Here is a 13,902-nt window from a genome sequence, read left to right as displayed (position 1 = left end):
ATCCAAACTGGTCCATCAAAACTCCAAGTGAGACTCGGGGTGTTTGTGAGAGGAACTCAGTGGGCTCCTGATCCCACCTCTGAACAAACATTTGGTTTCTTCACTCATCAATCAAGCCTTTTGTTGAGACTTTTTTTCCTCAGATCCATGAAATACCCAAAGCCCCACCAACTTCCTTAATTAGGGATAAGAGACATGAATTAAGTGTCTGATATTTACATGGAAATGCATCTTGCAAAGCATCATCTCCTCTTTACACACACACCCCCCTCAGCCATTACCACTAAGAGAGTTCCAAGCATTTTCCTCTTCCAGGGAACTAATTAGGAAGTAAAAGTTTCATTTTTCCACATTTTAATGTGAAAGTTGCAGTCAGGACTATCTCAAGGTTGGTTTAAGTCAGAGAAGGGAATCGTGTAATAAGTTGGTGATGGTGAATAATTTTTGTTTTCTGCATAAAAATGTTTCACTTACAAATTAACTCGCATTGAAAAATAATAAAGATGGAAACAATGCAGCCTGTTATTCCAGAGATGGGATTCCAGGATAGTGAGGTTGGAAGGGACCACAGTGGGTCACTGTTCCCACTCCCAGGGAGAGCACAGGGAGTGTCCAGGTGCCTCTGGAATGTCCCCAGGGAGGAGCCTCCAGCCCCTCTCTGGTCCCTGCCCCACATTCAGGGGCAATTCCTGGGATCAGTCCCTGCCTGTTCCTCTGGTGCCACTGCTGGGCCCTGAGCAGCCCCTGCTCCATCCCCTGGGATCCTCCATCCTTTGGGATCTCCTTTGGATCCATGGATGGGGTCCCTGAGCAGCCCCTGCTCCATCCCCTGGGATCCTCCATCCTTTGGGATTCTCCATCCTTTGGGATCTCCTTTGGATCCATGGATGGGGGCCCTGAGCAGCCCCTGCTCCATCCCCTGGGATCCTCCATCCTTTGGGATCCTCCATCCTCTGGGATCCTCCATCCTTTGGGATCCTCCATCCTCTGGGACCCTCCATCCTCTGGGATCCTCTGTCCTTTGGGATCCTCTGTCCTTTGGGATCCTCTATCCTCTGGGATCTCCTTTGGATCCATGGATGGGGTCCCTGAGCAGCCCCTGCTCCATCCTCTGGGATCCTCCATCCTCTGGGATCCTCCATCCTCTGGGATCCTCCATCCCCGGGGATCCTCTGTCCTTTGGGATCCTCCATCCTCTGGGATCCTCCATCCTTTGGATCCTGATCCATGGATGGGATCCCTGAGCAGCCCCTGCTCCATCCTCTGGGATCCTCCATCCTCTGGGATCCTCCATCCTCTGGGATCTCCTTTGGACACTGATCCATGGATGGGGTCCCTGAGCAGCCCCTGCTCCATCCTCTGGGATGCTCCATCCTCTGGGATCCTCCATTCTCTGGGATCCTCCATCCTTTGGGATCTCCTCTGGATCCTGATCCATGGATGGGGTCCCTCACTGTGTCCCCTCTGCCCTGAGCCTCTCCTGGAGATGCTCCAGGTCCTTCAGCACCTTGCTGACCTTGGGTGAACACTTGGACTGGATGATCTTTGAGAGTTTTTCCAAGTCTGTGATTCCATTTCACATCACAGCTCCTGAACTCTTAAAGACTCTAAATTTTGTCTGCTCACAGTTCCAATGACTCAAAGCCAACTCCAGATAAATCCTCACATTTCCATGGCAGCCAGAAAGGTGCCAAGACTGATTTCTGTCCAACCACCCACTGGGCACATCCCTGATCACACTGGGGTCAGGCCAAACTGGCATCTCCCCTTTGGAGGGCACAGCCCTGAGTGCCATAAACCACTTTTTACTGGAATTACAGCTTTCCCCCACCCTATGAACACATCCCCCATGGTGGAAGGACTGCAGTGAGGGAATTTGAAATCACTTCCACACTCATTAACAGACAAAGGAAATGCCTTTTGTTCCATGAGGTGCAGTGAATGCAGGGTTTAGAGGGAGCTCATCCAATAACTCCTGATGACAATTAAGTCAAACACCACCACAGATCAGTGCAATTAAAATCCCCAAAGAGGAGCACAGATGTACTCGAGGCCCCCAATCACTTACAGGATTTTTTTTTTTTTTTTTAATATTATGTAAAAATCCAGCTACTGAGCAGCAAGGCTTTGGTATTATATTATTAAGTAATTACAATGAGATATGAAAACACTAATGAGATCTGTGGAGAGGATTTGCTGCACCCAATGTTTTGAGGAAAAAGAATCAGTCTGGCTTTCTCCAGCACACTTGGAACAACCTCCTGCAGGCAGCTGCAGGAGTTTTATGTGGAGAAAACACAGACAAATCTGGTTTCAACAACTTCTCTGCCTCTGTGGTGACTGCAAGGCTCAAAAGACTGGCAAGGGAAGTGGGGAAATTTGGGAAACTGATATCCAGAGCATGAATTTAAATGTGATGTGGGGAACTGCAGCACCACCTGGAACACGGAACACCCTACCTGTCCTGTGTGCTTTAGGAAATCACACAAATGTGGCACATTAATGACTGTACAGGGTGACCAATCTCTGCCTGGTGTATAATCAAGTGAATTCTTGGGGAGGAGGCTTCACATGAGCACTCCTGCCCCAAATTGAGTCAATTAATGTGATCCTGGTCACCACTGAAGACACAGAACCCAAGGACTCTGTGACAGCACCAGATACTTGCTGAAACTCTGAACCTGCTGATGGAAAGAGACCCATTGCCATAAGGAAAAAGGGCAAATTTGAGGAGGAGAGATGGAGTATTCACAGAAGTGTCAAGCTAACAATCCTGGGACTCCTGAGAAGTCCTAAGAGTCAAAATGCTCCGGGAAACCAATGCACAGAAATGTCTCTCATTTTGCCCAAAATCACATTTTCTGGTGAGAGCTAACTGGGTAAGAACAGCCTTAGAGCCCTTCCAAGGCACCTTCTGCTTCAGCCAACCCAGATCCTTCCAGGAGGCCACTGCCACCTCTGATCACTCTGGGATGTGCAACTCCACCAAATTTATAAGGTTCAGGAACAACCTTTGAGATCTGAAATAACTCAAATGGATCCCAAAGTTCAGCCTTCCCCTTTGGAGGAAGGATCACCCCACTGAGTGAACACCCTCCTCATGTTATTATTATCCAGCTGGAGAGGTACTCAGGACCAGTTAAACAGGACTAATCACCAAAATCAGCTCTTTTAAAGATGGATTCAACATGCACATGATGTTCTACAACTTCACCTGACGGATCTCTGAATAGAATTTAAATTAAGAAGCTGCTATCCTGAATCATCCTAGGGAGCCACCCACTCTGGAATGGACAATTTCATCCAAGCATCAAAAACAACAAAAATCCAGGAGCTAAGTGATTTAAAAAAAACATGGACAGGAGGATTCAAAGCTCTGGTGTTTTTATCAGGAAAAAAACTCTTCCCTGTGAGGATGGGGAGGCCCTGGCACAGGGTGAGCAGCTGGGGCTGTCCCTGGATCCCTGGAAGTATCCAAGGTCAGGCTGGATGAGACTTGGAGCAATCTGGGATAGCAGGAGGTGTCCCTGCCCATGGCAGGGGTGGCACTGGATGATTTTAATGTCCCTTCCAACCCAAACCAGTCTCTGATTGCACAATTCTCACAGAATTGTGATAATTTTCTCCATCTCCATAAAAACACCCTTTCCCCTGCCCATCTCCTCGCATTATTACTGGATGCAAAACCTTATTCAAAGAAAATCTCCTCACCTGGAAAACATCCTTATTTCTGTGTTCTGATAAGAAAATATTTTACCACTGTCCATGATGTATTAAACAACTCCACCAGCAATGGATGCACGTGGCTCACAGAGCCCTTGAGAAACTTGTCAGCTTTTGTATTTTCAGACCCCTAAATCACATCCCTTCATTGATTAAAGCTCCATCTTCATCCTGCAGAAGAGAATCACCTCCTCAGCACACATTTATCTCCTTACAAAAGGCAGGGAATAATGGATCTATGAAAGCTGCTGCCTTTCTTTTGGCAATAATTTCTGATCTGTGATACACAAATGGAAACACAGGAGAGCGACACCTCCAATTCCTGTGTTGTGTAAAATGGATAACAACCAACATTAAATCGAATGTGTAGTGTTTTTATCCTTTAATTAGGTAAAAATTATTTTCTCCCCAACAGTTCTTCCTTATTAGGAAAAAACTCAAGACATCTACAGATCCTCCAACTGTTATTCCAACTCGAAGCCACAAAAGTCTTTGGAGCATCTGGTGTGTTCTGTGCTCTGTGGCAGCCTCAGTTCTCTGTGAATTGAGTGATTTATTACCACCAACCTCAGCCTCTGATGAGATTCTGCTGCCAGTTTGTGCCTCCTTTTTTTTGGAGACAGGGCTCTGGAACCCGAGCTTTGGGCTGAGCATGGTGAATCTCAATTAAAGGCTGACCTTTACAAGATGAGGGAAATGTTAATTCATGCTCACCTAAACGACTTTAGCCCTCCTTGAAAGCAGAGATTTCTGAGCCTGCCCACTCCTCTGCCACTGGAAAGTTCCATTTCAATATTATTAAAATAAAAACCTCTTGGCTGCAAGGGAAAAACCCCAAATGCTAATACAGCTGTCTGGGGTGCATTTTTTATGCTCCTTGAAAAACAAGGATGTCGCATTTTGAAGGGATTTCAGACACAGATTAGAGGCTGCAGGATGACAGGGCCAGAGATTAAACACTTCTTTACCCCCTGAACAGGTACAAGAGCAGCAGCAGCTCCCTCCACACTCACCCTCAAGGTCTCTGTTGGAATTTGCCATCCCTTGTGATGTGGAATTACTTCCTGGAGAAGTCTCAGCTTGAAAGGTATGAAATTTGCAGAAGAGGCAAGAAAGAGGCTCAGCCCCCACAGATAATTGCATTGGGCTGGTTTTTAAATTAGGATTATACACTCCATAGAAAAGGAGATAGAAAAGGAATATTTCAGTGATGTATTTATCAAGGTCTTGCTAAGCAAGCTGGTGAAAACAAAGAAATTTAACCAGCAAAAATGATGGATGCGGAGAAACAACAATATGAAAACTTGATGAAAAATTCAAATGTCAGCAAGATTTCAATAGAAAACATAAACATCCATGAGCATCTCAGGACTCTACACTATCTAAAAGGCCAGAAGAAACAAAAGAAAAAATATACAATGCCAATATAACAATCAATCTCTGTAGAAGGAAGATGTAATCAGAGAATATCCTCAGTTGGAAGGGACCCAAAAGGATCAGAGTCCAAATATATTTTGCATATATATATATGTATGTAATAAATCTCCACCCAATACTATGTATAAAGGAAATTTATTGAAGTTTTGGCCAGTCTGGTGACTCAAGATTTAAACAAAAATCAGGATTAAGTGATCAACTTCCACCAGGTTGAATTCTCACCCAGCTGATCTGAACTCCCATGGATATTTTATTCCTCATTTCACAGCCTAACTCTGTGGTGTTTAAATAAATGGTTCACCACTGACATTTAGGCAAAAGCACAAATTCCATGGCTCAGTACTTCTAAAAGCCTGCTCCTCCTGGCAAAAACTCCAGTAATTGATATAAAACAGGGTATTATAGTACACAGGCATAAACATTCCCCACCTATTCTGTTTTAATCTGCATAATACAAGATAATTCCATGTTGTCTTTGTAAATTCACCACAAAGCCCTCAAATGCTTCAGTAATCCAGATTCAAAGCTGGAAAGGAGCTGTAAATAAATGCCTTGAAAACCAAGGGTTGCTTTGCAAACAAGGCACTGGGAGCACAGCAAGTCCCAACTGTAACAAAAAAATTACAACCAGTTCTAGCTGGAGCAGCTCCCAGCAAAATGAGTGAGAGTCGGGAATTTCTGGGATATTTCATAAAAGGAGGATGTTGCTTCCTCACATGAAGGTGAAAGGAAGAGGAGCCTGAGGTCAAGACTGGTGGGAAGGTCCAGAGCAGCTGTGGCTGCCCCTGGATCCCTGGAAATGTCCAAGGCCAGGCTGGGCAGGGCTTGGAGCAGCCTGGAATAGTGGGAAGTGTCCCTGCCATGGAAATGGGGCTGGAACTGGCTGATTTTTGAAGTCTTTGTAACAGTGGTGGTGTTTTGCACCACTTCATTAGAGTGTCTTCACTCAGAGCCAGGATTAAAAAATGCACTAAGGAAATGGATTTTCTGGTGTTAGGGCTTGGTTGTTTATTGAATCTTATCAAAAGTGCAGAAAGTTCAGCAGCACTTCTAGCCACCAGCTAGAAGGAGCAATATGGAGAGAAATTCAGCTGCTACAAGCTAAACAGTCCAATAGAGAATTAACATCTATATTATTTATATTTTTAACCCAATAACTAAATTCCCATGACCCTCAGTGCAGCACTGACTGACCAACCAGAAACTGCTTGAAATTATGGATATGAAGGAAGATGAGCACCCAAAGAGACATCACCCAAAATCCTCCATGTTGTCCCATACCTATTACTATATTATAAAAACCTCAAATTAAAAACCTTCACCATGTGAAATCACACACTTCTATTTAATGACACACCTGTGATTTTAACTCCATCACTCAAATTTGGAAGCTTCCCCAGGAGTTCAGGTCCAAAGCAGTGTTCTCCAGGGGGTCAGCACAGAAAGCTCAAAACCCCCAGGTTTGTGGGATCCAACACTTTCCACCCCAAACCATTCCATGACAGTGACACTCCCAGTGCTCACTGGCAGCAAACATTGACACCAAAATTCCTCCTCCTGCCTTACCTTGCTCAAAGTCCCCTACACAAAGCAGAGATTTCACAGCCCAAGCCTGACTTTCAACACCTCTCATCTTGCTGAGAAGTGACAAGAATTAAGTGGGAAATGCAACCCCCCCAAATGTTCTCCAGGATTAACAGAGATGCCCTGATCCTTTTTCACAGACTCCACTGCTGGCCGAGGTCAGCCTTTAATAAGCACCAACACAGGCATTTAGACACCTGGAAGGGATCAAAAACATTGCTGAAAAGGAAAAAAACCAAACCCACATGGATGGGAAAAGGAGGCCTGACCCCACCCAGCAATAAGAACCTGTTGCTGTAGATGAAATGCCAAACGTGCTCTCCCCAACACCAGGAGCTCTTTGCACTGACAAAGCAAAGGGACCCTCCTGCCTCCTTTTTTTAGGTATCTCCCTCTGAATTGTTATAGCTTTAGTAACAATCTCTGAGGAAAAATCAAGAAACAAACGATTTTCTTCCACATAATCCCCCTTCTGCTGTCAAGGGCCTGACCCCAGTTTGATAATCTCATTTCCCAAGAATCAAAACGCTGGAAATTTAAGCTTCCTAGAGTGTTAATTGTGGCCCTGCTCCATTGCTAATCAAAAAATTGGATGTTTTGCATGAAAATGGTGCTCTAATTAATTCTCAGTCATAAAGCAGGCTGGTTTTAATAACCCCTCCTTGATTGGGCAGCCTTTGAAGAGGCCGTGTCGCTAATCCGCTGCAGCGGGACAAACACACGCCGAGGAAATCAGGAGAGGCTGGGGGAGCTGATGGCTCCAGAGCTGGCAAAACCCTGGAAATCCCTGCTCTGCCCTCTCCCCCAGCCCTGCCAAGCTCAGCTCTGATCCTGCACATCATGAGAGACAGAAGCAGTGGTGTGGCAGGAAATTTGGGATATCACATCAGCTCCCTGTCTTGGGTTCAATGCAGGATGTGGCAGCAATGTGTGTTCTGTCCCAGCTGGGGCAGTGCCCCTGATCTCCTGGCACACATTATCTGCTCATGGGCATCTTTAAACCAGCTGGGCAATCATCTTTATCTTCCCACAGCCCATCCTCCCTCCAGGAGATATCTCCTGTTCATGGCCACTGAGTCCCAGGGCATGGCTGATAAAATTCCATCATCCCACTGGGAGATGCTCCAGCCAGGGCAGGAGCCAAGCCTTTCCTAGCCAGAGAAAAACTGACATTTTGGACACCAAGGCACCTTCTTCCCACTGCATTCCAGAGGAAAACCAGAGCCTTGCACATCATCCCTGGAGCTTCAGAGGAAACTGCACCTTCTCCAGGAGCACTGCTCCAGCTGAGCCACATCTGCCCCTGCAGGAGGATGCAGCACCATGGAATGGGACTGTGCCACCACCCTGACTGACTGACTGTGCCAGCTTGGATTCTGACTCTGGCAGGGTTGGGATTGTTCTGTGTAATACTGCATTGCTATTGGAATTGTCCTAGGAAAGAACTGTTATTCCTAATTCCCATCTCTTTGTCTGGGAGCCCCTTAATTTCAAAATGATAACGATTTGTAGGAAGGGTGTCTACATTCTCCATTTCAAAGAGAATCTTCTGCCTTTCCTGGCAGACAGCTGTCCTTCACACCAGGACACTCCCCCTCATCAGCTGGTTTTTCCACTGGTTTATTCCCCATCCTTTCTTAAGGAATATTTGTTACCCAGCAGAGGCCACTTGTCACAACATCTCCTTTACCCAGCCATGAATCCTGTTCCCTCTCCCCCTCCCCAGCACCTCTGACTGACAACACATTATCATCCACGTCTCGCAGAGGTGCTGAACCGAATTTTCATTATCCCAAATGTCAGCATTGCTTTCTGTCACTGCTGAGCACAGCTGGCTCCCTCTGGCAGCCCTTGGGTGAATCCAAATGGAACAAGGCACCTACAAATCACTGCATTTTCCCTGGACCTGGCCTTACATGGTGCCCTTGTCATATCAGATCTTGTGTGCCTCTGCTGTTATTTCTTGGCGTCAAAATCTTAATTAGCAGAGTTTCTTGTTGATTTTTTTTAAATTATTGAAAACCTTATGGTAAGGATTTTTTAAGGCTTGGGTAGAGAATGGATGAGCAGCAGAGTGGGGTGTAACAAATCCACTTCCCAAATTTAGATTTGTGTCAGAGGGGTATTCAAGGTTTTTCATTCATCACTCAGCCAGCAAGAAAAAAGAAAAATCTTTGAAGTTTCTAAAAATTATCCACTATAATTTATTGTGTTGTTATACCTTTATTTTACTGAGGTGAGCAATCTGGAAGGTTCCTAAAATCCCAGCCTGGTTTGGGTGGGAAGGAACCTTAAAATCAGCCAGTGTCACCCCTGCCATGGCAGGGACACTTTCACTGTCCCAGGGTGCTCCAAGCCCCATCCAGCCTGGCCTGGGACATTCCAAGGTCTGGAAATGCTCTCTACTTCCAGCTAAACTGGTTTAAGTTTTTAAATATTTGATTTAAAATCCACAAGTGCCTCTTGTATTAGATTTTTAGTTTATAAATAAATTGATATAATACACTTACTACTCCTGACAAGAGAAAAATCACTATGCAAAAGTTTTGGGCTTTTAAGATCACCTCTGAAAATTTGAAACTTCACAGAGTCCCAGAATAATTTGGTTGGAAGAGTCCTTAAAAATCATCTAATTCAATTCCCCTCCTTTTTCTTCAGATGGAAGCAAGGGGAACTTATTCTTTTTTTTAATTTTTTTTTTAATACTAGAAAGAAGTGCACTGCATCCCTGGAATGCTCTGGACAAAAACTTCCTCAATACCTTCATAAAGTAATATTGAATTTTTGCAGCTTCAGTTCAGCACACAAAATGTATCCAGGAGTTGGGAGGATTCAGCTTTGGGGCACAAATTTCATTCTTTGTTCTATTAAAGACTTTCTCTGTCAAGTCAGGTGACTTTTTTCTCCTTTCCTTGTACAACAAGCCCTGTCCCCAATTCCAGAGCCAGCAAAGCACAAACTCATCCACAAGTTACCAAAGCAGCAGGAGCAGAGACAGAACTTTTCATAAAAGCCCCAAAACAAATGAAAAGGAAAAAAACAAACAAAAGCATGACAACAATGCAAGAATATTTTCTGTCCTTCAATGAATACAAATATTTGTAGCAGTGATTCCTCAAAGGAGCAGCACATGGAGCATCCTCCTGATTGGCAGGGCAGCCACTGCTCATCTGTCTATAAATCAATACCATCAATAATCAATAAAAACTGCCTATAAATCAATACCTTCAATAATCAATAAAAACCAGTGGGATCTGACATGGAACTGACTCTGGAATTCTGATCCTATTCCTGCTCCCATTATCCTTCCCTGGACAATCCATCCCACAGCCACATCCCCAATAAATTCCTGCTCCACAAAGCCACAGAGCTGAATTACTGCAGAAGTGCACTGAGTTTCCAGGGGGTAAGAAACAACAAATCTGAATTTTTGGAGGTGCTGAGCAGGTGTGGAGTCCATTCATTGTCCTTGGGGACCAGGGGAGCTCCAAGCACCTGCTTGGAATTACCAACCAAACCCAAACTAAACAGAGTGTACAGTTCCTAAATATTCCCCTTTGAACAGAAATCTGTTCTGGCAGCCAAGTGCAAAATCCAGAAGAGGGGCAAGTGATGAAGTGGCAGCTGGTGCTCCTTGCTGTTTGGAGAATCCTGGAATGCTTTGGTGGGAAGGGACCTTAAAATTATCCAGAGCCACCCCTGCCATGGCAGGGACACCTTCACCGTCCCAGGTGCTCCAAACCCCAATGTCCAACCTGGCCTGGGACATTCCAGGGATCCAGGGGTAGCCACAGCTGCTCTGGGAATTCCAGCCCAGCCAGAGCTTCCCAAATCCCATCCATCCCTTTCCTCTGGCAGTGGGAGCCATTCCCTGGGTCCTCTTCCTCCATCCCTTGTCCCCAGCCCCTCTCCTGGAGCCCCTCCAGGCCCTGGAGTCTTGTCTTCTTCTCTCTTTACCAGCTCAGAAGGAAATATTTCACTTCTGTACTTTCCCCCACCCTTTTTTTTTTTTTTTTTTTTTTTTTTTTAAATGACAGTTGTTAGAGAACTTGTGTGGCCAACTTCAAGGGGAAAACACATGGCCAAAATCTTTCTCCTGCAATTTCAGTGGAATGAGGCAGAAGAATTCCAGCTCTAAATCACTTGCTGCAGGTCCCTTTCTCCCACTGAGGGATAATGTGAGCCTCATGCTCTGCACTATTTCAGTCCAAATCAAAAGGGTTAATGACAAAGCATCACTCTGATCTTCACACATTTTTAAGGCTATTTAAATTAAATTCTTATTTCAAAAAGTTAGCGTGAGCTAAACTTTTATAAATTCCTTTCTTTTCATGCATATGTTTCTTTGAAGATCTTTACAGGAAAAAAGATTCCCTAACAAGTCACCCTCCCCCTGCTGCCACTGAAAAATCATCCCTGTGGATAAGGCTGTTGGGAACAGAAATTGTGCAGTATTCACAGAAGACAGAGTGTCACATGCCTGCTTTCCACTAACCTGATTGAACAACTAAATTGTGTTTCTCTTTAAAAGGAATAAAAAAAAATAAAAAAAAAAAATATATATATATATAAAATCCAAATGCAGATCTTGCTGTGGTCTGGGATTCAGGAAGATTAATGAGCAACCTAAAAGGGAACAGCAGCTCATAATAGAGACAGAGGTTACTGCATTTTTAACGTGAAGTTCAAAGGGAAACTTTTCTTGATGGTTCAACTGCAAAGAATCTCCGCAAATTCATCTCATCTATTGTCCCCACTGCCTCCTCACACTGACTTTTTGTCACCTATTGCATCATGTCCAGGCTCTTCCAATTGAGCTGCAAAGGGCAGCAGGATCTTGGCCCTCTCCACTCTAATTCCTGTTTTGTCCTTTTATTCTTTGTCAGCTCCTGGGCTTTGTTCTTCCCCACCCTGGGCAGCCTGAGCAGCTCTGCTGCATCCTCCTCTCCTGGAAATGCTCCCAGTGTTCTGCTCATCCCAAAAGCTGCCCCAGGATTTGCTCTTCCAAGAAATCTGGCTCTGTAAGAGCTCCAAACCCTGGACAGGAGCTCCTTAAAACCCTCAGTTGAACAGCAATAACCACAAAAAATCCCCAAATTCCATCCACAAAGCACCTGGAGGAGGACACACATATGGAGAGAGTCAGTTACATTCTCTGCTTGTTTTCAAAGCCATGTGGAAAACTGGGAATGACAGAAGGACTCATCCCAAAGGGACAGGAAATTCTGGAGCAAGTGCTGCAGGCTCCCTGATGGCCCCAAAACTTCCAGTTTCTCAACAGCCACAAAATTCTTATATTTGAGCCCACATTTGTCCTACACAGTTTGTAACAGAGAGCTCACAACTATGGAGAAGGAACTACTGAAATCCTCCTGGAATAAAAGCTGGAAATGGGATGGAACAGCTTAACCACATCCCCCTGACCCAGGGACATTTCCCAGCCAGTCCTGGACATGTGACACTTTTGAAGGTGAGGACCTGAATCCCAAAAGGCAGAGAGCTGTGAGCTCACACCTCCCAAGAGTGTAAAAGGTGAGATCCCAATTTAGCTGGCAGGTATCTCCCCTTCATTCCCACTCACTCAGCTCTCACCCTCAGCACATCCTGAGCTCAAGTTCTTCCCTCTCAGGCCACCCAAAAGGATCTCAAAATTCACCACAGAACCATGACACTCCTGATCATCAATGCTGAGATCATCTCTGCAGTCACCCAAGTGAATCAAGCTGTCACAAGAAAAATTCTGCCTCTTGAGAATTTTTTTTTGTGGGTTTAAGTTGAGGACAGGTTGTGAAAGGAGGAAAGGAACATGAAGGCATCCAAAAATTCTCTTGCAAATTATAAAACATTCTCAATTAAAAGCCAGCTGAAAATTATCATGGACAAGAGTTCCAGGAGAAATTCTGCCCTTGGTCATCACCGTAATATTTGAAGAGCATTAATTATTTTCTTGTTATGATTAGCCCAGGAAGAAACTGTAATGGATGATACAAAAGAATTCAGTCCTGCTGTACCTGACCATGGCAGTCTTAGGATATTCCTAAGGATTGATTCTGCTGCCAAACCCAACCACTGGATCATTCAGGGAAACAAGTGAAATGATGCCAAGCCTGGAGCAGGGAACACTTCCCTGGGCACGCAGAGCACTTGCCATGGGCAATATAAATCAGCCAAAGCAGCCCAAATCCCCAGATTCACCATCTGCAAACACTCTGCAGCTCCTCAAGTGTACAAAACACAAAGAATTGCTCACTTCAGTCCACCCAGCTTCACATTTGAGCTGCCTGAGCTCAGCTCCCAAAGCAAGGCAGGGTAATATCACAGTAAAGAAATAAATTGCAGATAAATATCCAATACCCAAACCCAGTGCTGAAGGTGAGGTTGTTTGTATTTCACCTATTGTTTTATGAATATTTTTTAAGATCTCGACCTCCAGCTGAAAATGCTGAGCGAATAAAGAGAAACCCTTCACAACTCCATGATAAACAAGAGCTTCAAACCTGGAGAGATTCAGAGCAGAGATCAGACACTGGGCAGGATATTCTAGCTCCTGCAGAAGGGAATTACCCAATTAGCAGAGGATCCCTTTGCATACCTTGCAGCTCCCCACTCCTGCTGTACAGCTCCCTCCTCTGTTCCCTCAGGTAGGCACTCATGCTGATGGCATGGGATGAGGATTCAAACCTGCAATTCAAATGAATTCAGTCAATCCAGGCACTGGAAGCATCTTTCTTGTGAGCACCACTCAGCTCTTAATAGTACAAGGTGTCAATATATTATTCTCCTGGAAATTAGGCATCAATCAGTTATTATTTATTGTATGGCTATAATAATATACAAGGACCAATCCAAATATTTCCCAACTATTTCTGCCCCATCCAAAGGATTTTTGGCACTCATAGTAAAAGGCCCCAAACTGGGCACTGATGTGACACCTCAGTGACTCAGGACAGCTCAGTGTCCCTGTGACCACAGATGTCCCCTGGCCAAGGGCTTTGTGCCTGACCTGTGCTGGGAACACCCCAATGGCTGCTGCCCCAGGCAGGCATTCCCAAAAAAACACCAACCCTGGCAGTGCCTGGATGGGCTGTGAGGACCAGGGAGAAGGGAGCTTATGGTGGGGACAAAGCAGCTCCAAACAGCCCCAGTGGACACCAGGCT

At 45.0% G+C, this 13,902-nt stretch overlaps 1 protein-coding gene across 1 annotated transcript in view; it reads right to left on the bottom strand.

Annotated features, from left to right (window-relative positions):
- The window catches only part of EXOC4 (exocyst complex component 4), a 287,466-nt gene that overhangs the window by 186,461 nt on the left and 87,103 nt on the right, over positions 1 to 13,902 (bottom strand). The window contains exon 9 of the mRNA XM_079303974.1: positions 13,337 to 13,425. Coding sequence (XP_079160100.1) covers positions 13,337 to 13,425 — 89 coding nt within the window. The remainder of the gene's footprint in view (positions 1 to 13,336; positions 13,426 to 13,902) is intronic.

This window comes from Erithacus rubecula (assembly GCF_903797595.1).
Source record: "Erithacus rubecula genome assembly, chromosome: 4".
Lineage (NCBI taxonomy): Eukaryota > Metazoa > Chordata > Aves > Passeriformes > Muscicapidae > Erithacus > Erithacus rubecula.
This window is presented reverse-complemented; position numbering and strand designations above follow the sequence as displayed.